At 39.3% G+C, this 24,492-nt stretch overlaps 1 protein-coding gene across 1 annotated transcript in view; it reads left to right on the top strand.

The window, feature by feature from the left end:
* Positions 7,820 to 24,492, top strand: part of SUGT1 (SGT1 homolog, MIS12 kinetochore complex assembly cochaperone) — a 41,079-nt gene continuing 24,406 nt past the window's right edge. Inside the window, exons 1-11 of the mRNA XM_018056815.1 lie at positions 7,820 to 7,939; positions 8,180 to 8,361; positions 8,456 to 8,513; positions 14,765 to 14,855; positions 15,502 to 15,571; positions 16,595 to 16,665; positions 19,076 to 19,129; positions 19,502 to 19,518; positions 20,297 to 20,331; positions 21,848 to 21,944; positions 23,742 to 23,849. Coding sequence (XP_017912304.1) covers positions 8,324 to 8,361; positions 8,456 to 8,513; positions 14,765 to 14,855; positions 15,502 to 15,571; positions 16,595 to 16,665; positions 19,076 to 19,129; positions 19,502 to 19,518; positions 20,297 to 20,331; positions 21,848 to 21,944; positions 23,742 to 23,849 — 639 coding nt within the window. The 5' untranslated portion in view covers positions 7,820 to 7,939; positions 8,180 to 8,323. The remainder of the gene's footprint in view (positions 7,940 to 8,179; positions 8,362 to 8,455; positions 8,514 to 14,764; positions 14,856 to 15,501; positions 15,572 to 16,594; positions 16,666 to 19,075; positions 19,130 to 19,501; positions 19,519 to 20,296; positions 20,332 to 21,847; positions 21,945 to 23,741; positions 23,850 to 24,492) is intronic.

Raw genomic sequence — 24,492 nt, forward strand, 5'->3', positions numbered from 1 at the left:
CCAAATCATACCATCAGGTAGGTTTGCTGCTGCTGCTGCTGCTAAGTCATGTCAGTCTGCGACCTCATAGACTGCAGCCTATCAAGCTCCCGTCCCTGGGATTCTCCAGGCAAGAACACGAGTGGGTTGCCATTTCCTTCTCCAATGCATGAAAGTGAAAAGTGAAAGTGAAGTCGCTCAGTTGTGTCTTGACTCTTCGCAACCCCATGGACTGCAGCCTACTAGGCTCCACTGTCCATGGGATTTCCCAGGCAAGAGTACTGGAGTGGGTTGCCATTGCCTTCTCCGCAGGTAGGTTTGGGATGCTTTTAATTGCAAGGAATGAAAAACCCTATTCACAGTTATTAAATAGTACAAAACTCATTAGGAGGTTTCCCAGTTGGCTAATTCAGGAGCACAGTAGTGATCCTGAGCAATCGGCTTGCTCCCCTCTTTCTGCTTTACCACCCTATTATTTGGGGTTTGCTTCCAGAATGGCTCCTGCTATGGATGCAAGGTATCTACAGTAGTTCTTCTGTGCTTCTGTTTATCAGTAAGGAAACCTTTCCCAGAGCACCCTGAGCAGCCATCTTTTCAGAGCTAGGTTGGTCATATACTCCTTAAGGCAAACCACGGCTGGGCAAGGATGCAGGATTACCACAGATGAGTTAGTCAGTGTGTTGGGGAGATAGGCGGTCAAGTGCAATTGGGCCCCACAGCAAGGAATAAGGGAGGAATGATGGAGCCCATACATCTACTTCCAAAAATGCTCACACCTACAGGAAACAGGATTTCTCTCATGTTTCCTGGAGCTGTGAGATCAGCCAAAGCCTCATCCAGTTACTTGACCCAGTTTCATGACCGGGATCTTCTGAGGTGATGCAGTCCTCTTTTTCAGATCGGCTGTGTCTCCCTGGTTTCTTGTCTTCCACAGCCACACCTCGTATGAGCACTGGGGAGAAATCTCTTCCGAAGCCGTCTCAGCTTTAGCATACATTTCTTGATGGTGTAAGCTTGATGTCCTATCTCAGGGCCACCCTCTCCCCTTGGGTGTTGTGTCTTCAGTGTCCCCCATCCTGCCTCTTTCATCTGCCTGGTTATACATACCAGAATCTGTTCTGTAGCATCACACTTCTGAACACCAAACTGTCAGTTTCGGTTCCTGGTTTTTAGCAACAGAGATGGATTCTGGTTTTCAGTATAAAAGAAACTTCATCAGAAGAACATTGTGCAGTTCACAGAATAGAAAGGCTAGAGAATCAAGGTCAATCTGAGTCACACAGCTAATAACAAATCACAAAACTGTACTGCACAACTTGTCTACCTGTAGCCACTGTTGGCAAAGCACCTGAACACTGAACCCTGTACCGCTGTCTCTACTGTTTCAAAAGTCTGATCTTGAAACAAGCGCTGCTTCGTCCTGAGAGAATAAGCAAGTCCTTCCTTGACTCCTTGTGTTAACTACCAATTTATGTGATTGGCTACCCCAAAGAATGACTGATACCCTCTTTCAGGGCAAACCCAGATTTCTGTGGGATACACAGCTTGGTGATTGGATGGGTGAGGGGGAAAACAGAAAATGAGAACCCAAGATTAGAGGGTCTGATGGGGCTGTACTTTCCAACTCTGTGTGCCCCCTTTACTTCCTGGGCCTCTGCACATGCTGTCACCCCGCTTGGTACCGTTGCTTTCATTCTATTTGGCTAACACCCATCTGTTCTTTAGGCCTCAGCTTAGATATTACTTCCTCTGAGAGCTTTCTCTGAGTTCCTAAAAATTCCCCACTACTGTCATAGAGCCCTTTTTTTATTTTTTAAATATATTTTTTAGCCACACAATGAACTATGAGGGATCTTATTTCCCCAACCAGGGATTGAGCCCAGGCCCCCAGCAGGGAAGCATGGAGCCCTAACCACTAGACCACCAGAGAATTCCCAGAGAGCCCTTTAATTTCTCTCATTTGGGCAGATTATACCATAATACTTTTCATACTGTTCATGGGGTTCTTAAGGCAAGAATACTGAAGTGGTTTGCCATTCCCTTCTCCAGAGAACCACATTCTGTCAGACCTCTCCACCATGACCCGCCCATCTTGGGTGGCCCCACACAGCATGGCTTAGTTTCACTGAGTTAGACAAGGCTGTGGTCCGTGTGATTAGATTGACTAGTTTTCTGTGATTATGGTTTGTGTGTCTGCCCTCTGATGCCTCTTGCAACACCTACCATCTTACCTGGGTTTCTCTTACAGAGAGAAACACAGACATGTTTTTTCTAGAAGTTTTACAGCTTTTAACATTTAGGTCCATAATCCATTTTAAGTTAGTTTTTGTAGATGATGCAAGGTATGAATTGAAGTTCACTTTTTTTTTTTCCTTTTTGCATCAAATTTGTTGACAAGATCAACCTGTTCAATTGAAAAGTCTGAGAAGACTAACTTATTCAACAATCTTTTCTGCCCTGAATTACCTTCGGACTTTTGTTGCAAATAAGTTGTATATATTCATATGAGTCTACTTAGGGACTCTCTATTCTTTGCTACTGATTTGTCTGTCTTTGTACCAACACACAAGGTGGATGTGTTGAAATCAGCTAGTGTTAATTCTCCAACCCTGTAACTTGGCCATTCTGAGTCTTTTACATCTCCATTTGAATTTCAGAACCAGTTTGTCGACTTATAAAATGGAAAAAGTCTTTAAGATTTTGACTGCGATCAGGTTGAATCAATAGATCAATTTGGGAAGACCTGACATTTTAATACTGAGTCTCATATTCATGAACATAGAATATTTCTCCATTTGTTTAAGTGTTCTTGATATCTCTCAGCAACATTTTGTAATTCTCAATGTATATGTTTTGTACATCTTTTGTCAGGTTTAATTTTCAGTATTTAATAGTTAATGCTATTGCAAATATCATTTTTAAAATTTCAAATTGATTGTTCATTGCTGATTTTGTTTTTGTCTTTTCTCCCTATTTTATTGAAGTATAAAGTGCACAAATCTTAAATGTGTTCAGTTCAGTTCAGTTGCCCAGTCATGTCCAACTCTTTGCGACCCCTGTGAACCACAGCACGCCAGGCCTCCATCCATCACCAACTCCCAGAGTCCACCCAAACTCATGTCCATTGAGTCAGTCATGTCATCCAACCATCTCATCCTCTGTTGTCCCCTTCTCATCCTGCCCTCAATCTTTCCTAACATCAGGGTCTTTTCAAATAAGTCAGCTCTTTGCATCAGGTGGCCAAAGTATTGGAGTCTCAGCTTCAACATCAGTCCTTCCAATGAACACCCAGGACTGATCTCCTTTAGGATGGACTGGTTGGATCTCCTTGGTGTCCAAGGGACTCTCAAGAGTCTTCTCCAACACCACAGTTCAAAAGCATCAATTCTTCAGCGCTCAGCTTTCTTTATAATCCAACTCTTACATCCATACATGACTACTGGAAAAACCATAGCCTTGACTAGACGGACCTTTGTTGGCAAAGTAATGTCTCTGCTTTTTAATATGCTGTCTAGGTTAGTCATAACTTTCCTTCCAAGGAGTAAATGTCTTTTAATTTCATGGCAGCAGTCACCATCTGCAGTGATTTTGGAGACCCCAAAAATAAAGTCAGCCACTGTTTCCACTGTTTCCCCATCTATTTGCCATGAAGTGATGGGACCAGATGCCATGATCTTCGTTTTCTGAATGTTGAGCTTTAAGACAGCTTTTTCACTCTTCTCTTTCACTTTCATCAAGAGACTCTTTAGTTCTTCTTCACTTTCTGCCATAAATGTGTAACTCGAAAAATCTGACACCTGAATGAAAGTCACTCAGTTGTGTCTGACTCTTTGCAACCCTACAGACTGTGGCCACCAGGGTCCTCTATCCATGAAGTTCTCCAGGCAAGAATACTGGAGTGGATAGCCATTCCCTTCTGCAGGGGATCTTCCTGATCCAGGTATTGAACCTGGGTCTCCTGCATCATTAATCTAATTATCACTCTAGTCCAGATGTATAGCATTTCCCACATCAAGAAGTCATTCTCAGGGCCCTTCCCAGCCACGAGATCATTCTTTGACGTCCCTCACAATGTTTCTTCTCTTCATATAAATGGGACTCAACCAGGATATACTCTGTCTGGCTTCTTTAACTCAATATTATGTGCGTGAGGTTCATCCATATTGTTGTGTGTACTGATAATTTATTCTGCGTCTTTGCTCTGTAGTAGTTTTCTTCTGCAAAAGAACATTTAGATTATTTCCAGTTTTTGTTGGTAATGCTACAATCAGTATTTTTGTACATGATCGTAAGAATTCTTTTCTCTTGGACAGATGCCTACTGGTAAAATTCTTGGGCAAGATGGTATGTGTATGACTAGCTTTAGTAGGTAGTGTCAACATTTTCTAAAGTAGCAATACCAATTTACATTCTTACTAGCAATATATGAAAGTTATAGGTGCTCCATATCGTTGTCAGTGCTTGGCACTGGAACTCCTTTTAATTTAAACCATTTTGGTGGGAGTGTTTAGCACCAAATTATTATTTCACTGTCCCTTGATACAGCTACTGATGTAGAACTTCTTTTCATGTGCATATTGGCCATTTTGAGAACAACTGAAAACCAACCAAACTAATTAACATTAACATACTAAAGAAAAATACACATGGTCACTTCAATAAAGGCAGAAAAAGCATTTAATGTTGAATGCTTTCTTCCTAAGTGTTACAACGAGGACAGGAAGTCCATCATCACTACTTCCATTCAACACTATAGTAGACATCCAAACCAGTGACAACCAGCAAGAAAAATGAAAGGTATAATGACTGCATAGGAAAACGTTTACCCATCTATTCACAGATGACAAGACAGTGAAATGACAGAAATTCTAAAAGAATCTACAAAATATTATATAATAAGGGAAATTACATATAAGAAATAATAAATGAACTTATCAAGATTGTTGACTATAAGGTCAATATGTAAAAATCAGCAGTGTTTTAACAAATACTAGCAACAAACAAATAAAATATTAAAAACTTAAAATGCCATTTAAAAAGCATAAAAAAACCCAAATACCCATGAATAAATATAATGAAAGATATGTAAGACCTCTCCACTGTAATCTACAAAACACTGCCAAGAGAAATTAAAGACTACTTAAATAAATGGAGAAGTATATTACATTCATGGATTGGAAGAAATACAAAGATGTCGGAAAGAAAAAATGGAGGCAACCAAAATGTCCATTGACAGATCAATAGATAAAGATGTGGTATACAGATATACAATAGAACGCTACTCAGCCATAAAAGAAAACGAAATAATGCCATTTTTTTTGCAGCAGCATGGACAGGTCTACATAGATTACTGTACTACGTGAAGTCAGGCAAAGACAAATATCATATGGCGTCACTTATATGTGGAATCTAAAATATGATACAAATGACCTTATTTAAAAAGCAGACACTGACAGACATGGAAAACAAAATTATGGTTACCAAAGAGGCAAGTGGAGGAGGGAAAAATTAGCAGATCCAATCTACTATCTATGTAAAGCAAACTGCTTGTACAGCACAGGGAACTATATTCAACATCTTGTACTAAAGTATAATGGAAAAAATATGAAAAGGAATATTTATCTATCTGAATCACCTGTGTACAACAGAAAGTAACATGACACCATAATTAAACTATATTTCAATTTTAAAAAATACTAGGATGTCAGTTTTCCCCAAATAAATTGATCTATAGATCCAATGTAAGGCCAATTAAAATCCTAGTAGAGTTTTTATAATTGTTTTTTGGAAATTGACAGGTTCATTCTAAAATTTATAATCAAATGGAAATAAGTTTTATAAAATGTATAAAATAATGTAAATACAAAGGACTTTGACTAGCCAAGATTACCATGGCAATATTGAAAAAGGGTGGGATGATTTGGGAGAATGGCATTCTAACATGTATACTATCATGTAAGAATTGAATCGCCAGTCTATGTCTGGCGCAGGGTGCAGCATGCTTGGGGCTGGTGCATGGGGATGACCCAGAGAGATGTTGTGGGGAGGGAGGTGGGAGGGGGGTTCATGTTTGGGAACGCATGTAAGAATTAAAGATTTTAAAATTTAAAAAATAAAAAAACTAAAATTAAAAAATTTTAAGTAAAAAAAAAAAGAAAAAGTTATAGGGCTTTCAGACTTATAAAGCTACATTAATTAAGATAGTGTGGGACATGGTTAGGCAGACCAGTGGCATGAGAACCTGGAAATAGACCCTCATATATCTGGTTATCTACTTTCCAACAACCGTGCCATAAATATTTACTGGGGGAAAGAGCAAATGACAGTCTTTTCAGTAAATAGGGCTGAGTCAACTGGATAGCCGTAGAGGTGGGGGGAGGGGAATTTTGATCCTGACTTCAAACCTTTTATAAAAATGAATAAATCTGGCTGTGAAAGGTAAAAATGTAAAGCATTTGAGAAAACACAGGTAACTAATTTCATGGTTTTGAAGCAGGCAAAGCCTTATGTATGACACAAAGAGTATTGATCACAAAAAAGAAAGATCAGCAAATCCAGTTTTACTTCATTTATTTCTGTTATTCTCACCATACCCTACAATCACTGACCTATTTAAGAGACATTTTGGTTCAGGGGTGAAGAATCCACCTCCCAATGTAGGAGCCCTGGGTTCGATCCCTGGGTGGGGAAGATCCTTTGGAGAAGGCAGTGACAACTCACTCCAATATCCTTGCCTGGGAAATTTCATGGACAGAGGAGACTGGACGGCTACGTAAACAGTCAAACCCCCACTGAGCAGTGAGCATACATTCGCCTGCAGCACAGCAGTTGTCTCCCAACAACTGTTCTGTTCCCTTTAATCATTCTTCTATTGTTGCTGTCCAGTCGTGTGTCTTCCATAGTACAGACAGAATAACAAACAAAAACGTAAATTTAACTGTTAATGCCTTTTTCGAGTAAAAATCCTATAATGGTTTAGCATCTTTAAGTGAATTCCATTCAAACTTCTCAGCGGAGTACACCTAGTCCTTATGACCTAGCATGTACCTACCTCTCCAGTCTGCTTCTAGCTTGAATTTTGGCTCTACAATTTGAGTTCACATCATCACTTTCTAACACGCATCCTATTCTGTCTGAATTGCCTTTTCCCTTTCCTTCACTAACTAATTAGTCTTCTTACCAGACTGAGGCTCAGTTTTACAACCTATGAGGACTCCATACGTATACATTATATTCAGTGGTATCCCTTCTTGCTATCACATCAATGACTACGGCCCTTTCATTTTTTAGCCTTTAGAACAAAACTGGAGGGTGTTACCACGACTGAATCCCCGGGCTTTAAGTCTAGATTTCGGATGGAGCAGATACTCCAGTTCAGTTCCTTGTTCGTCTCTATGAACGAGCGGCTCACTCCCACGCCTTCCTGCTCCCCGGCTCCCGCCGCGGTGGAATTAGCTCTAAGTTTCTTCTGTTGGAATTGCACGGGTCGAGGGGCACTGAGGGAGGAGGGTCGGACCCGCTGAGTGGAAAGTAGAGCGGCACTGAGAAAAACTTCAGGCTCCCTTTCTCCCTTCAGCGCCTTCGGATCGAACACGTTTTTCTTGTATCTGGGAAGTCAAGTGGGGAGAAAGCCTCAGCCTGTGAAGTTCTGGGGAACCGAGCGGTCCGCCTGAACCGGAATCAAAAGGCGTTAACTCCAGTCTAGCCATTGTGAGGGCAAAGCGACTCCCGGCGAGCCCGAGGCCCTCAGGGCTCCCGGCGCCAGGATCCCGGCGTCAACGGGCCACCCGTCGGAAGTGGCTCCCGGAAAAGAACACGTAGCCGAGAGCGTCACGGGTCGCGAGAGCCGTGGCTGCCTCTGGGAAGCCATGATGAGAGCCATAGGGGAAAATGGAGCTCGACGTGCCGTGTGTAATTGACAAACGTACAAACGTCTCCCAAACGCCACAGGTTCCTGAGGGTAACTGTATGGTCCGAGGGTCCTACTGAGTTACCGCGCGCGGAGGCTCTCGGGTAGTGCGCGCGCGCACTAGGACCGAGGGCGAGCGTGGCCCGCCGCGGCCTCCGTAACCATGGCTGCGGTGGGGCGGGGCCTGCGCGGTCGGTCAGCGGCCGGGGGGGCGGGGTCCGGAGAGTCGGTCCTCCAAGGTCCCAGCCCGCCCCGCGCCCGCGTTTCGCCTCCTCTCCCTCCTCCCTTCAGCACGCTGCGCGGCTGCTCGTTGGCTACTTAGGACGGAAGCTCGGTGGGTGATTCTCCAGAAGTTTCCCCCTTGGGCGGCGGCGGTGGCGGCGCTGGTAACCCCGGGAAGAGCAGCTCCAGCAGCGGGAACCCTGACGATTAGAGATGGCGGCGGCGGCGGCGGGCCCTGCGGCGGCCGCGAGGTGCGTGTTTTTCCTTCTCTTTGGTGTAACTGGCGTCCCCCCGCCCCTTTCTTTGGTTCGTGAACCCTTCTTGAAGTCGTTCTTTTCCTGGCAGGTTGTTCCGGAGCTTCTCAGATGCCCTCATCGAGCAGGACCCCCAGGCGGCGTTAGAGGTGAGACAGCCTTTACCCCGGGGCAGGCGGTCGCGTCGGCTTCCTCCCGGCTCTGTCTTCCGGGGGTCGGGGCCGCTGCTTCTCCTTTGGGTCAACCTCCGATGTTGACAGCCTCCGCCCCTTCTTTTGCTGCCCCGCGGCGGCCTGGTTACATTAGATCCTTCGTCGTGTCCCCTTTCCACCCCTGGTCCCTTTATGCATCCTTGGAGCTCCGTAGCGTAACCTTCTTCTGTCTTAGGGGTGGAGTTAACCTGCATCGTGGGCCTCAAGGGGCTTGTGTTTTTTTTTAATGGCATTTGTGATTAGAACAAAAAGTGAAATCTCAGTTCGATGTTTGTTCATTCGGGTTTTCGTTTGGCGGTCATCCTTGATTATTTTTAAGTACCAGGTGCAGAGTGCCTGTCTGAACTCACACCACGAGGACAGAAACCTTCTCCCCTTGTGTGCCTGAAAATTTCCAGGCGTCCCTATTTCTGTTCATTATTCACTCATTTGTTTTATTTCTCAAAACAGTTTCTTGGGGGGGGGGGCGCTGCTGTGTGGAAGGCATTGGTTGCTATGGATTAAAGTCTTAATTTATACAGTTAAATGACTTACAAAGCACTTTGTGTGCAGTGAAAGGCTATAAAGCTGTAAAGGAAACCAAAAGAGTGAGTTAAGTAATAATTTGAAGTAACACAGAGAGCCCAAGCTTATACGTGATGCAGTGGGTCTCAAAATCAGCCAGGGGTTTCTTGTTTTGAAGCTTAAAAAGAGAGGAGACTTTGTTTTGCTGTTCTAATCTAACAGATGTAAGGTTAGGGATTTGAGGCAAGAGAACCTTTCTCTTGGCTGTGATTTCTGAAAGAAGTTGACTCATGGTTAGTAGAGGAGGTGACATTTGAGAAGAGGCACGAGGGAGCGAGCTTGGAAGCCCTGCGGAAGGATTATTTCAGGCAGGAAGAGGAGCCAGTGTCAAGATCCTAAAGTAGGAGTGAAGTTGGCCTAAACAGGGAGCAGCAAGAAAGCCCAGTTTGGTTAGAGTGGGATGGACGGAGTGAGAGGAGGTGGAAAGGAAGCCGGGGCCGAATCCATCGGTGCCTTTTATCTGTAGCTTGAACTATGTTTTTTGGGGGGTTGGGATATGAAGACCTTAAAATGAAGCGGTTGATTACTCCTGTGCTGGGATGTTTTCTAGTGATTCTTCTGGGGTCACTGTTAGAATAATGTTACCAGAGGCACTGAATTTTTCTCTACAGTTCCTTATTTCAGCTCAGTATCTGTTTTCAGAGTCTACATTTGTATGGTCCTCTTAGGCCCTGTGCCTCCTTTGGAAATCTAGTTTATATAATAGTTACTATTAAAAAATATTAATATACTGGATTCTTTGTCATTTTACATCTGACTTATTTTACTTTTAAAATTATGTATTGACGTGTGGTATGTAACACAAATCTTAAGTTTCTTCCCAGCCAATAATTCCTCTTACCCATCTGTTCTGAACTCCATCACCATCAATTAGTTTTCCTTGGACTTCATACAAACAGTATCATACAGTATCAAACAGCCTCATACTTAATTGAGTGTAGCTACTCTCTCTTGCTTTAAACATTATGTGAGATACATCCATAAGTTTATGGGATGGGATAATTCTTTTTCATTGCTGTGTAGTATTTCGCTGTATTAATATAGCACTGTTTAACAGTGGACATTTGGGATATTTCTAGTTGTTAGCTAGTATGAATAAAACCACTGTGAATTTTCTTATACATGTGTTTTGCTGAACACATGCACTCCTTTCTTTTAAGAGTGCAATTTTTTTTTTCTTTGTAGGAGTAAATTTGCATAGTATAGATGTGTGGTTAGCTTTAGTACATTTGTCCTTAAAGTGTGGTTCTTGGACCAGCAGCATTAGCATCACTGAGGAATTCCTTAGAAATGCAAATTATTGGATGCCCCCTCCCTCAGATTTTCTTTTTCTTTCCTCTTAGGGGGGTGGGCAGTACGTGATGTGGCATCTTAGTTCCCCAACCAGGAATGGAACCCATACCTGCTGCAGCGGAAGTGAAGACGGCCAGGGAATTCCCCGCTGCAGATTTTCTGAACGTACTTATGGCTCCTGTAGGCCGGTATCCCTTACCCTTCCTTTTTACAGCAGGAAACAGACCCAAGGAAATGCAGATGAGCCATCAGGCAGGTGTGGACAGCCAGGGAGAGGCAGGACAGGGGCCCGAGGACAGGAGACTCCTGCTCCCAGTCTGGTACTGTCGTGGTTTCCACGTGTTACCCCAGACCCTCTGCAGGAGCATCACCTGGAATTCTGTTAGAAATGTGAATTCTCAGGACCTGCCATGGACCTGAGTCCGAAACCCAGAGTCGGGAGGATGGTCATGGTAAGAACCAGCCTGTGTTAAGAGGAAATGTCTTTTTTAAATCTTGAGATGATCTTCTCACTGAGTTAAACAGGTGAATGTTAATTACTAGATAATTGGTAATAACGAGTAGGGCAGGAACCTTGATGAAAAGAGTCAGTTTCCCCCTCGCTTTCCCCAAGGGCTGGTTAAAAGTAACTGTTTTGAAATTAAGGTCACTAGATATTATAGCAGGTAAAATGTCACATTTTTATACAACACCATCCTATTAAGAATAAAGAGAAAGTGTATCAAGCTGATTACATGTTTCATTAAACAATGTATATTAGTGTAGAAGGCTGTACTGGGAGCAAGCAATCTAAAGATGAAAATACTGTAGTGAGGGAGTTTGCAGTCTAGAGGAGAGAGAGGCAAGTCAGCAGGTCATTAGAATATAAGATAAATGCTCTAGTGGAGTGGTGTATAAGGTACAGTAAAATAGAGGCCAACTGGGGAAGTAAAAAAATAAATCTTTGCAGAGGAAGTCTCAATCCAGCAGAGAGAGAAAACATTTATGTGGATTATAAGGATCTTTTGAGGCCCAATATGAGTGGTACTTAAGAGCACTGGCTCTGGAATCAGACTGCTTGGGTCTACCATATCTTGGTTTCAGGAAAGTTCTGGCCATCACTCTTCTTGATCAGACTTCCTGTCTGTAAAATGGGACTAACTGGGACCACTGGAAAGGATGATTATAATGACAAGTAATGTAAGGTCCAAGGGTGAGGCCCTTGAGGTAGGCGTCTTGGAGAGCCTTGCTTTCTAGGTTTTCACCCCACTGGCTCTTTCTGTTACTCAGGTGTGTTGGACTCAGGCCTGGTGCAGGGCCTTTGAACTTGAAGCAGTTCTTTTGCCTAGAATGTCCTCTCTGTTGACTGTTTATTGTTGTGGTTAGAAATGCTCGTCACTTTAGATTTCAGCTGAAATGTCACCTTCTTAAGGAACTTGTCTTTTCTGACTCCTTTATCTGAATGAGGGCCCAATGTAAGCTTCAGGGGAGCAGGGGTTTTGTGTACCTGGTTACCACTGTCTTCTAAGTGTAGTGCCTGCGATGTGGTAGGCGTTCAGGTGTATTAAATGATTCCTACTGTAATTCTTGGAACAGCTGTGCAGTGCATTTTACTAACAAGCTTAGGCTCAAGAGATGAACTTACTCGGGTTATCGAGTTTAGAAGCAGTGAGTCTTGGGTTCAGGGCATGAAGCTGATCCTCTGGAGGAGTGGGTAAGGATTGAGGTGTATGATATAATAAAATGTTTGTGAGCTGACTTTGAAGTAGCTGACCACAGATAGCTTTGTTGAGGGCATAGCAGGTTGGAATAAAACATGCCAGTTCTACATGATTATGTGATTTTGGAAGGGAGAAGTCTTGGTATTCTTGTTTATCCATGATTGGGGATTAGCTTTGACTGAAAGAAAGTGAAAAGTGGAGGTAGCCTGAGACACCTAGAGCTGAAGGCCTTCAGACATGCGGTCAGTCTGAGCAGTCTGCTTTTGCTTTTAATCTGAACAAGTTACCTTTCTGGTTAGCATTTTAAAAGAGCCTAAAGCCCTAAAGATTTGGAAGTTAGTTTTCCAAGATCGAAATCTTACACAATGTTAATTCCTTAAAAAGTAGTTTTCCCCCTGTAATTCTGTGTTATCAGGGTACTTATTTTCTGTACTTTATCCTGGTAAAGATTTCAGTGTAATTATATTTTACGCTTCAATAGATTTCATTACTTTTGAGAACGATGAATTGCCCAACTATAACTCATGTGAGAAATACTACATCTTTGGATGTGTTTCATGTAAGTCTGCGTTAAATAGCCTTTTTGCTGCTGTGATTCAAGCGTCGGCACCGTCCTTGCCTTTTGTTATACCTGCCTTCAGTCAGCAGCCAATGAGTAGCAGCTGTTGTCATAGAAACAGTAGCAACACTGAAAACATGCCCCAAGTCAGAGGTAGTTCAGACAGCACAATTATTTTAACTTAACCTTTTTTGGCTTTATTATATTGTATATTCCTTATTCAGAATAAAAATTTATTGTTGTGTTTTATTCATGACGTACAAGTCGGTGTGTTATAAAGTTCAGTTTGTGTTGGGTGATTTGGGGTAACTTTTTTTTTTATTAACGCTGAAGTAAGTCAGTTGCTTATTTAACCTAATCAGCCTAGTTGGTTCTTCTTATCCAACAATTAGTTTGTGTTTTTAAAGGTCATTTGCAAGTGGGTTGTTCAAAATTCAAAAGTTTATACCTGACTCCTTAAGAAAAGGAATATTTTATGCATCTGTGAACCTCCAGTGTCTGGCCTGTGTTTATTCCAAACTATATGTTTAAAAATACTTTTTGAATTGATGAGCCTGATGTTGTTATAATATGACAGCCTTTTTGACCTATAGTATACCTGTTCTTGGTGAGGAGAGGTTGGAAATTTGATTTAGGGAGTAGGTACATAAGAAGCCATCAGCTGTTTTCCAAATTGCTTGACAGTTTAGTGCAAGATGGTGTTTTTAGCTTAAGTATTTCATTAGGAACCAGTGTGTTAATACAGATGTTAGATGGTGTGTGAAAGAAACTTGGAGTAAAGGAATTTTACCAGGAGGCTGTGTATAGTGGTTAAAATTTGGTTTGGAGTCAGACAAACGTGAACTTGAATCTTGTCTCTGGCACAGTCCCTGACCAGGATGTGAGGGAATGGATTTTCGCCACACGCTGTAGTGTGAAGAGCATTGTAGTGAGAAGGTGGAGGGTAAGAAGATGTTTGAGTAACAACGAGGAGGCCATTGTGGAACAAGGAGAAGAGTTTTAAAGAGATGAGATAAGAGACCGGAGGGTTCCATCAAGGAGGGCCTTAACCGATCATTGGAGCACTTGGGCCTTTGCTCTGAGTCAGCTGGTAAGGCATCAGAGAGTTTTGAACAGAGATATAGTAACAAGATCTAGTTTTCATTACTGCTTGAATCAGGGTGATAGGGGTTAAGATGGTAAAACATTGGTTTAGATTTTAGGTATATTGGATTGTAGGTATATGATTACCAAGTATAATATACATTGCTTTGCGAGAATCACGCTACAGGGTTTAAGCAGAGCCCCATGTGTGGCTGTTGAAGTAATTCTGCTTAACTAAGAAAGCTACCAGAATCCCTAGGATGTGTGGGTAAATGGCTGCTGAATCAAAGCCTTCCTGTCTGCCTGCGTTTGTCCTTGGCCTCACTGATCATGCTCTCTCTTCTCGCATCATTATTGTTCCAGCTAACACATACTGTGACTGCCCAGAGTGGCCAAAGTTTTAATTGTTCTGTTAATTCTTGATCGGTTGATAGTAGCTACCTATGAGATACTGTATCTGGCTGGGCTTTTGACAGAATGTTGTAATTTCTTAGGCCTTTGACAAGAGGATAGGAGAGGGCCAGGTAAGCTTGCTTATGTATTTATTGGTTGCATTAACCTCCTGAGCTCTAGATTTAACTTTCAGTTCTTAAAAATTATTGGACAGCTTTACGTTTTCTAGGGATCTTAAATTCTACATGGTCTTTGAATCTTCTCCAAATTAGAAGGAGAAAATCAGTGATGGTCAATGTATATCAACTAAGCTCTTCAGAATAAATGAGGTGATAATAATTACCATTTATTGAGTTCCTACTGTAGGCTGGAAACTGCTAAGTGCTTTGCATAGATATTACATTCGATTGTGGGCCTTCAAGGGGAGAAGAGGGGATATTGATCCTCTTGCATAGAAAGGCTCCAAGCTTGTTTCCCTGTTATCTTTCCTCCAAATAGCTTGTGATAATAGGTTATTTTATTAAAGATCATGTTTAATTAGAGTTCAGTGACTTTTAAAAAACATTTACTGACACTCAGCATGTTTGTATTTGTAGGAGCTGACTAAGGCTTTGGAGCAGAAACCAGATGATGCACAGTATTACTGTCAAAGAGCTTACTGTCACATTCTTCTTGGGAATTACAGTGGTAACTTTGCTTACAAAGTATATTGTCTCCATAAGTAACTTACACACTTTGCCCAAGATACAGTGAATCAAATAAAATAGAGGTTATCTTCCAGGACTTTTAACTTGATCTTTCATGCAAGGTGAAGTAGCCAAAATATGACAAGCATTATGTTGCGCATCACTCATTTAAATTTTACGATTGTCCATTCTTTCCGCAGTGGGTGTAGAATTTGTAAGATTTCATTTTTGGTTTTGGATGTGCTAATAAAGGATAGCATCACATTTACTAATTTACAGAGCATTTGAATGAATTCTCTTGTTCTATTTTTTATGAAAAAATGTATTCGATATTCTGTAATTTTAACTATTCTGGATAGATAATCTGAGTAGGGAAAAAGTAAATACCTTGAGTCAAACAATGTGAATGATGTTAATGAAATTATCTGGACTTTGTGATACAGAGCTTTATTCATTAGGAAATGAGGTTGAAGATTAGGTCAATAGAAATGTATGAAGGTAATTTTATCTCAGATTAGCTTTTCTTATTTTAAAGTCATTTGTCCATTTCGCTAGCTTGAAAACTTAAAAATTAATTCAAATTTTGTGTGTAGTATTTCTTAGGATCCATAAGTAACTGACCAAAAAACCCACTTTTTCATCTGCAGATGCTGTTGCTGATGCAAAAAAATCGCTTGAACTTAATCCAAATAGTTCCACTGCTCTGCTGAGAAAGGGGTAGGCAGCAACTACTCTTCCTGTGGGGTCGGGACTATATATGGTTAAATGACTTTATTGTAAGTCCCCCCCCCCTTTTTTAAAAATATTTATTTTAGTTGGAAGATAATTACTTTACAATATTGTAATGGTTTTTGCCATACATCAGTATGAATCAGTCATAGGTATACATGTGTCCCCTCATCCTGAACTTTCCCTCCCTGTAAACTTTATATAAATAGTAAGCTCTGTGTTTATACATTTTATAGCTGAGATAGGATTCAATTTTTGGTATATTTCATACTTCTATGTTATTAACTGCAGTATGTAATGAGATACAGTTTGTATGTGTGTGTGTGTAGTTTAAAATAGTGATGATTGAAGTAACTGCAGGGTATAGATGAAACTGAATGATTTCAAATCCCTTTTTTGTGTCATCATTTGAAATTTACTGTGTTTAACTGACTAGAGAACATCTATTTCTCACCTAAGCTGTACAGACTACACTTAAAGATGACTGTGTCTGTGTACTTTATATCCCAGCTTGTTTCTATTAATAAGTGTAACTTTATTCTTTAAGAATCGGAAGCTTCTTTAATTCCTTAGTGTAACTATATTTTGGAATAAGCAAGTATGTATAATTAAATTCCTTCTGAAATGAGTTCCACATTTTTAATGGGAATTAGATGTTACCCTGGTGACTCAGATGGTAAAGAATCTGCCTGCAGTGCAGGAGCCTGGGTTCAATCCTTGGGTGAGGAAGATCCCCTGGAGAAGAAAGTAGCAACCCACTCCAGTATTCCTGCTTGCAAAATCCCATGAACAGAGGAGCCTGGCGGGCTACAGTTCATGGAATCACAAAGAGTCAGACACCACTGAGCGACTGACACACACACAGATGTTATAGTAGACTATTTTAGAACATCTGTTGGCTTATTAACATGCTTAAATTCTTTTAAAAGAAGAGAAACTTTTTTTTTTAAGAAAGAAAGCAATGTTTCATGATCTTATATGTATGTGCTTGTTTTTAATATGCTCATACAGGATATGTGAATACCATGAAAAAAACTATGCTGCTGCTCTAGAAAGTTTTACAGAAGGACAGAAATTAAATAGTAAGTATTACAATTATATGTTAGTAAACTAGTCCATTATATCTGTGTATCTTAAATACCATAGCTGAATCTTGTTAGTATAATCTAAAGTTAATTATAGAAACACTTTTTTCTCTCTTAATGACATTTCATGTTGATTGCAGAGTTTGAGTTTACTTAAAATTTGATTAAATTGGCCTTTCTTAGCATTTAAGTCACAGAAAAACTTAGAAACAAAAGAACTGTTTAAACACTCGGTGTACTCCCAGTACTGGTCTGGCTTTTTAGTTTTTCCTAATGGACAAGTGAAAGTTTAACTTGCTCTCACATTCTGAAGTCTGTTTAAGTTGTTATTCAGATTGCCGAGATAAGGAAGTCTTAGAACAAAGATTTTTATTGAGAGGTGAAGTGTAAGTTTGGGTAAAGTATGATAGGGTATAGAAGAAACATGGAACTTTGAGAATATTGTGAATTTCTAAACTGTCTTTTTGAGAAAAATAGATGAAAATTATCCCAACAGTGTGGATATCTATGTATAATATATAGAACTTGTTAAAAGCCAAGTATCAAAAAAAATCTTCAAAATACAAAATGTTGTCAGTAATCTCGTAGATAATTATAGACAACATGGTCTTAATTGTGTTCTCTCATTTTATCTCCATGTTATGATAGAGTGTTAACCACAGTTCTCTAAGGTGATAGTTCCTAGCTGGGGATGGTTTTCCTCTGTGGGGGATGTTTGGAGTGTCTGCACTGATTTTTGACTCTCTTGACTGGTAGATGGGAGGTATATCATTGATAGCTCGTGAGGGATGCTGCTCAACATCCTGAACAAGACAGTCCCCACAACAGAAGCATCTGGTCCCAGATGTCAGTAGTGCTGAGGTTGAAAACCCTCATACAAAAGTCATACACGATTATACTTTATACACTAAAATATATACTGCTTTGAATATTTGCTTTTCTGCTGTGTACCTACTTGAGAAGGGTGACAAGCCCAACTTTGCAAACAAAACCTACAAATTAGGAAAGACGAGATCTAGGCAATAGGAAGTACTCTCAAACTTGGTTATCCCAAGCATGGTATGTGAATAATAGGGCTATTCAGTTACCAAGTTAGCATGTATACACTTCACAAATTCTAGAGTCCAGTTTTCTTGGTGTCTTGTTACGTACTTGAAAACCCTGATGAGACATAAGTCACTTCATGTTTAGATTTCTAAGCCCTATTTCTTTTCTTTTCTTTTTTTTTTTTTTTTAGAGCAACAGAAAGTTCCCTGCCTAAATTCCTTCCTTGATACTTTATTATGCCACTGACTTTTATCCTAGAATTATTTCAGAGGTGGCCTCAGAGGAGGGTGTCTGCTCTTTGGTTTACTTTCTGTTGAGGATATTTAATTTAAAATCAAATTCATCTTTTAATTCCAGGAAAATCTTACGTTAAACTGTTCAGCTTCTGTTTTATTAGGGTAAAAAATTTTTAACTCCATATTACCTTTTTCCCTCTTTGTATGATAGGAATCAGCTTATTTACTGATTAATTTGAATAATCGGTTCTTCACATTTAGAATTTTTATATAAATGTTCACCTCTAAAATGTGTGTGTATGTATTTTAAGGCCTGTATAGTTGAATTCTGTCTGTAAATTAATGAATTAGAAAATTTCATTTTAAGAAATTTTAAACTTTGTGTTTTTCAGAATAACGATACCTGCAGTTAGCTTAAATTAGTAAACTTTTATTATGATCACTTCTAATAATTTTTAACTATAATTTATTAGATGCTATGACTTTTTAGATACTGTCATTGCCCTGAGTCTTCAGAAATAATTTGCTTATGTACATGTTTGCCTTGCTGTCTGTGCAGTGAACTGTGATTCACTGTATGTAGTGTCAATGGTTGTCAAGGAACTTGGAGATACTTAGAGATATAAAACTCTGCAGAATATAAAGATGGTTCTTGGTGTTGAAGGCATGATGATAAGTAAAGCTGCTGAAGAAATAGTAGACAGGATAAGCAACTGCATTAGACAGCAGACAGGTGGACAGAGGCTTCTGGGGTCCTCCCCCAACTGACTGCATATTAGGAATCTGATTCAGGTGTGATTTTGTTGTGAGAGGAAGCTCTTTTAAGAGGAAAGGGATGAGGAGAAATGCAGATTACTGGATCTAGGAACTAATAAGGTTGACTGGTTAAAACTGATTTTTTACAAGTCAGAATTCTTCAGGATGAACAAAATAAATATTAAACCTAACTAGTAGCTATAATATTAAGGATAGCTACACACTGTTAGGACAGATGATTTTGTCTAACTTGCTCTTGGATCCCTAGTTTCTAGAACCGTGTTTGTAAGCTAGTGGGTATGCAGTCAGCACTTGTTGAGTGAGTATGTTAGGTTGTGCAGATGAGTGTTATAGTTTGTTCTTTCTAGGTGCAGATGCTGATTTCATTGCTTGGATTAAAAGGTGTCAAGAAGCTCAGAATGGTAAGTGTGCAGATTTCCCATGGTCTTTCAATTTAAAAAATAGTCAATGTCATTTTTTTGTTTTGATCTTTATAACTTATAATTTAAGTAGTGTGTGTTCTATTAGATTGGGATTTCCAAAGGTATTTTGATTTTTTTACCTGGTTCTTTATGTTGAAAGGGAGATTCGAATGGATTTGTTTTGCAATGGTAAGAAATTACTGAGGAGTCCCAAGTGACTCCAGACTGTAAAATTAAACCACTTTGTCTTATTAGATATGCATGGAGAATTGGTTTCCTTAATAATATGTTTGTGCCTTAGAAATCATGTATGTAATTTTGTCTATACATGTACTGTTATCTGAAAATGTTTCTTCTTTATGTTTTTAATAGGATCACAGCACGAGGTGGTAAGTCCAAAGGTTTTAATCCTTTGTGTTTTTACTTAATTATCTTACTATTGAGTGTATTTGAGGCAGTATTCCGAATGCACTTTCGGGCAGTTCTGCAGGTCTGTAGGACAGTTTTGCTTATTTTCTTCCTCCAAATGCTGTCTCTTCCCTTCTTCTTTAAGAACAAGTTAGAGGTCACCAGTGACCCAGGGCAAGTCCTTTAGATTAATTAATAAGTAGTTTAGGAAGGTCTGAATTGGTTAAAAAGAGTCACTTTGCTTCTCAGTGGTCAACATAGATTGTTGCAGAGAGACGGTGAACCAGGATCAGGCCGTATCAGGAAGGCACCATGCAGGTACTCCTCCATAGGTTTCTCCAGGGCAGTTTTGCCTTTATTAAGCCTGGAGGTGTTAACACTACATTCCTGAAAATGGTTTTTTAAATGTTACTGTTATTTTCAGTTTAGAGCATTGCTGAATCTTGGAACTGGACATTGTATCTGTAATCTTTTTCAAACATATCTTCTGAAATTCTTTTTTTTTGCTGCTTTTGTTTGAAGAAAAATGAGTTTTGAAATGGAAACTCATAAAATTTTTAAAATGTTGAATATTCTGATTTTTGTGAAGATGAATATTATTTAGCATTGATGTATACCATGCTTTGTAGGAAGTTTTCATGTAATTATTCCATATCAAAGTAACTATAGCACTGGGTAAATTAATAATACATACCTTCTTAATATGTAGTTACTAAACTAACTCGTAAAAATCTTTCTCTTTCGATTTGCCCAAATCAGTCTGCATCCCAGAGGACTCATCAGTCAAAAATCAAGTAAGGATTTCTTTTTCATAATGCATGATAAATATGCCTAAAGGGAAAAGAAACCCTGTCACTTAATAGTAAGCAAGTCCCTACCTGTGATTTAAGTATTTCTTAGTTTTTAAGATAAATCTTACTAAAGCCTTGAAAAACTGTAGTTGTAAGACCATTAACCAATTTGAATTAGTATTCCTGTTAAGGTTGACTTAAAACTGGCTTCACATGGTTGCATATTATGTCATCTTTCCACATATTAAGAATAACCTCTTACATTTAAGTTATTGTTATTACATAGGTCAGTAAGTTAGTAGTAGACCTGATAATGTAACTTTACTTGCCTTTTATATTTGGAGTAAATTTTTCATGGAATAATTCTGCATGAATTGAAAGTTACTTGCTGAAGGCAGCAGTTACAGTTGTGAATATAAGTAGCAAGTGAGGATCCCTGATACATGGTGTGTTCATTGAATCAGTGTGGGATTATTTTATATATATTCTATACTCCAGACACCATAATTATTATTTATGTACCCTACCCCTAACTTAAATAATAATTACAGTGTTTGGAGTATAGAATAGATATAAGATAACCCCACAATGGTTTAATAAATATACCACATATCAGGGCACCGTGCTTCATCCTGGGAATGTAATAGTGGCAGAATAGATCAATAGCTCTTCTCTCACAGGGTTAATCTAGTCTAATTTGAAAGTGAGGATCCCGGCTTTCAGAGGGAAAGAGACACATGATTAGAATCTTTCAACACACTAATCTTCCCACATACTTTGAGATTGAAGGTAGATGCTGTATTTAATACTGTGCCTGACAGAATGAGTTGAATTATTTTAATTTTAGCTCATTTACTCCTGCTCCCTGAGCTCAGGACTGCCCCCAGCTTTGGTAAAGAGATCCTGGAATATGGGGTTGGGTCCAGTATATCACCTGCTACTGACTTAAACTGATTGCCGCATCCTTCTGAGCCTTTTTTTTTCTTTTTTATTGTAAAATTGGGTTAGAACTGTTTACTTCTTAGTATTAGGTTGAAATGAGAGGGTAAAACTATTGCTGATGTATTAGAACTATGATCTGTTTAGAATAAATTTTATTGTTTATTTTTAAAATCCCCTGGCGGTCCAGTGGTTAAGAATCCTAGCTTCCACTGAGGGGGCATGGGTTTGATCCCTGTTTGGGGAACTGATCCCGCATGTTGCGTGACATGGCCAAAAAGAAGAAAAATTAGCTTAACAACACTATTGAGGATCCTTTAGAACCTAAAAAATTATGTAAGTATTTAAATCCACTGGAGAGAGTTGGGGCATCATCTACCTGATTTTCTCTTCCATCAGTACAGATCATGTGGAATTGGTTACATAAAATTATTTCTGTGAGCCAGCAGCTGCTTTGCTATTTTGTTCCTCAAGGTGGAGCTCTTGTTGTTCATCAGATTGTATTTTATCTTGACAGAGCAAAGAAGCAACAACTTTAAGAAATTCAGAAGCTCTAAGTTTCCTTTTTCTTTTTTAATAGGTATGACTGGTATCAAACAGAATCTCAAGTAATCATTACACTTATGATCAAGAATGTTCAGAAGAATGATGTAAAGGTGGAATTTTCAGAAAAAGAGGTCATTATAGTCTTTGAGTTATTTTTTATTGAGATTAAATACTTTTATTTATAAATGTGTTGTGTGTGTTTGTGCACTCAGTTGAGTCTGACTCTTTGTGGCCCCAGGGACTGTAGCCCACAAAACTCCTCTGTCCATGGAATTTTCCAGGCAAGAATAGTGGAGTGGGTTGCCATTTCCTACTCCAATTTGTAAATATAAATAGATAGTGCAGAATAATTTATAGCGATCTATCAAGCATGTATCACTTCTTCCTGAGATGATATGAATATGCCAATGAAAATATGAAGCATTCCTTTTCCATTTGGATCATTTTAAGTTTTGAGACAAGAGTATATATACTGTAGGTTATAGCTCATGTGCCTTGTTTCCTCTTTAGATTTGGGATTTAAAGCAGAAGTGGGTTGGTAAATATAAAAGACACATTCGGGAACTTTAGACACATTATAACCATGCTTTGGTTACGTTTGTGTGGTACACTTAATGGAAAAGGTCTGCTTCTTTGTTATTACTTTAACCATATTAAATGAGTATGATTTTTAATAACTTGGTTTCTTAGCATTTAGTGGAAAACCTTGTGATAGATATTTAAGAGAGTTTGTGGCAGAACTAGACGTTTTGCACAAGAATGCTTTTTTTGTTACATGCTGTACTATTTGGCCCTTGTATCTTGAGTTTCCTTGAGATTTAAATGTATAGTATATGTTATGAAACATACTCTGTTCTTTAACTAGGTATATAAGAGTTTCTGTGAAGAATACCAGGTTGTGTTTTGTTTTTTGTTTGATTGGCGCATTTAGTCCATTCACATTCTTTTTTCCTTTTTTGTCATGGGCAGTGCTATTTAATTTTGGAGTAGAATTGCTTTACAGTGTTTCTGCTGTGCAACAAAGTGAATCAACCATATGTATACACACATCCCTTTACTCTTAAACCCCCTCTGCCTTTCCCCGTCTCACTCCCTAGCTCCTTGTGCTGCGTAGCCGCTTCCCCCAGCCATCTCGCATGCCATAACATGCATGCTTAATCGTGCTGTGTAGCCACCTCACCCTAGCCGTCTTGCACGCCATAGCACGCATGTCTAACCGTGCTGCGTAGCCGCTTCCCCCAGCCGTCTCGCACGCCATAACACGCATGTCTGATCGTGCTGCGTAGCCGCTTCCCCCAGCCGTCTCGCACGCCATAGCACACATGTCTAATCTGCTTTCCCATTCGTCTCCCCGCCTCTTCCTCCCTTCCCCACCCCCTGCCATGTCCCCAGCTCTGTTCTGTATGTTTTCTTCTCTATTCCTGCCCTGCAGACAGGCTCATCTGTTACCATCTTTCTACATGCCAGATACATGCATTGATACAGGATACTTCTTGTTCTCTTTCTGACTGACTTCACTGTGTGATGGACTCTAGATCTATCCACATCACAAATGACCCAGTTTTGTTCCTTTTTACGGCTGAGTAATATTCCATCATATATGTGTACAGACACACACATATATATGTATGTATATACACATCACATTTTTATCCATTCATCTGTTGATGCACATTTAGGTTACTTTCTTGTCTTGGCTATTGTAAATATTGCTGTAATGAACATTGAGGTACATGTGTCCTTTTGAATTATGACGGATACCAGATTTTTAAAAAGAATTATTTTGAGATTCTTAAATCTTATATTCCATATAAGGTTTTAAAAATACTCTGCAACAGTACTAAAGTTCTGTAATTATAGTCAGTTTAAGTACTTTACCCTTCTTTAAGTTAATTTATAAAATGTGCTACTAATTTTATGTTCATTAGTTGTCTGCTTTGGTGAAACTTCCTTCTGGAGAGGATTACAGTTTGAAACTGAGACTTCTTCATCCTATAATACCAGAGCAGAGCACGTTTAAAGTACTTTCAACAAAGGTAAGACCATTGAAAAGAGTTGTCACTGGTAATCTTTTCAAAATATAGGAACATTGGTCATCTAATTATCCCTGTGGTTGTAAACTTATAGATTCTTCTAGCCATATATGTTTAAATTAAATAAGAACAGTAGTTTTTGAATAATAGTTTTTTTCCCCTCCCCTGATTCTAGGAAAATGGAGTTTAAAAATCTAACCTCAGCAGTATTTATATGCTTACTAAGATAGATATAGTACTTCTTGATAAAACAGCTTCCACTAAAGATGCAATGATCAGCATCTTCTTAAGATTCGATACTGATAGTGTTTCTTGTCTTGGACTTGTCAGTTTGGTCCATTGGGATATATAAATACTTTTCTCACACTTCCTTATGGAGTTAAAAATACAGACAATTATAAAGTTGAATCTGCTGTTTTGTTTCTTAGTTAAGCTGAATTTTAGGTTACTGTGTTATGAGGGATTAATTGCAGTTTGAAAAACTAATCTATAGATTTCTTTATATTTTCAAAAAGAGTAAAAATATGCAATAAAATTAAAATTCATGGAATATGTCAGGTACCAGTCAGAAGATGTAGTAAGAGTATAGTAGGACAGAAGTGTAATTTAGCAGAAAAAATACTGAACTGAAAATAAAAAAATCTGA

The sequence above is a fragment of the Capra hircus genome, chromosome 12, assembly GCF_001704415.2.
Source record: "Capra hircus breed San Clemente chromosome 12, ASM170441v1, whole genome shotgun sequence".
NCBI classification, from domain to species: Eukaryota; Metazoa; Chordata; class Mammalia; order Artiodactyla; family Bovidae; genus Capra; species Capra hircus.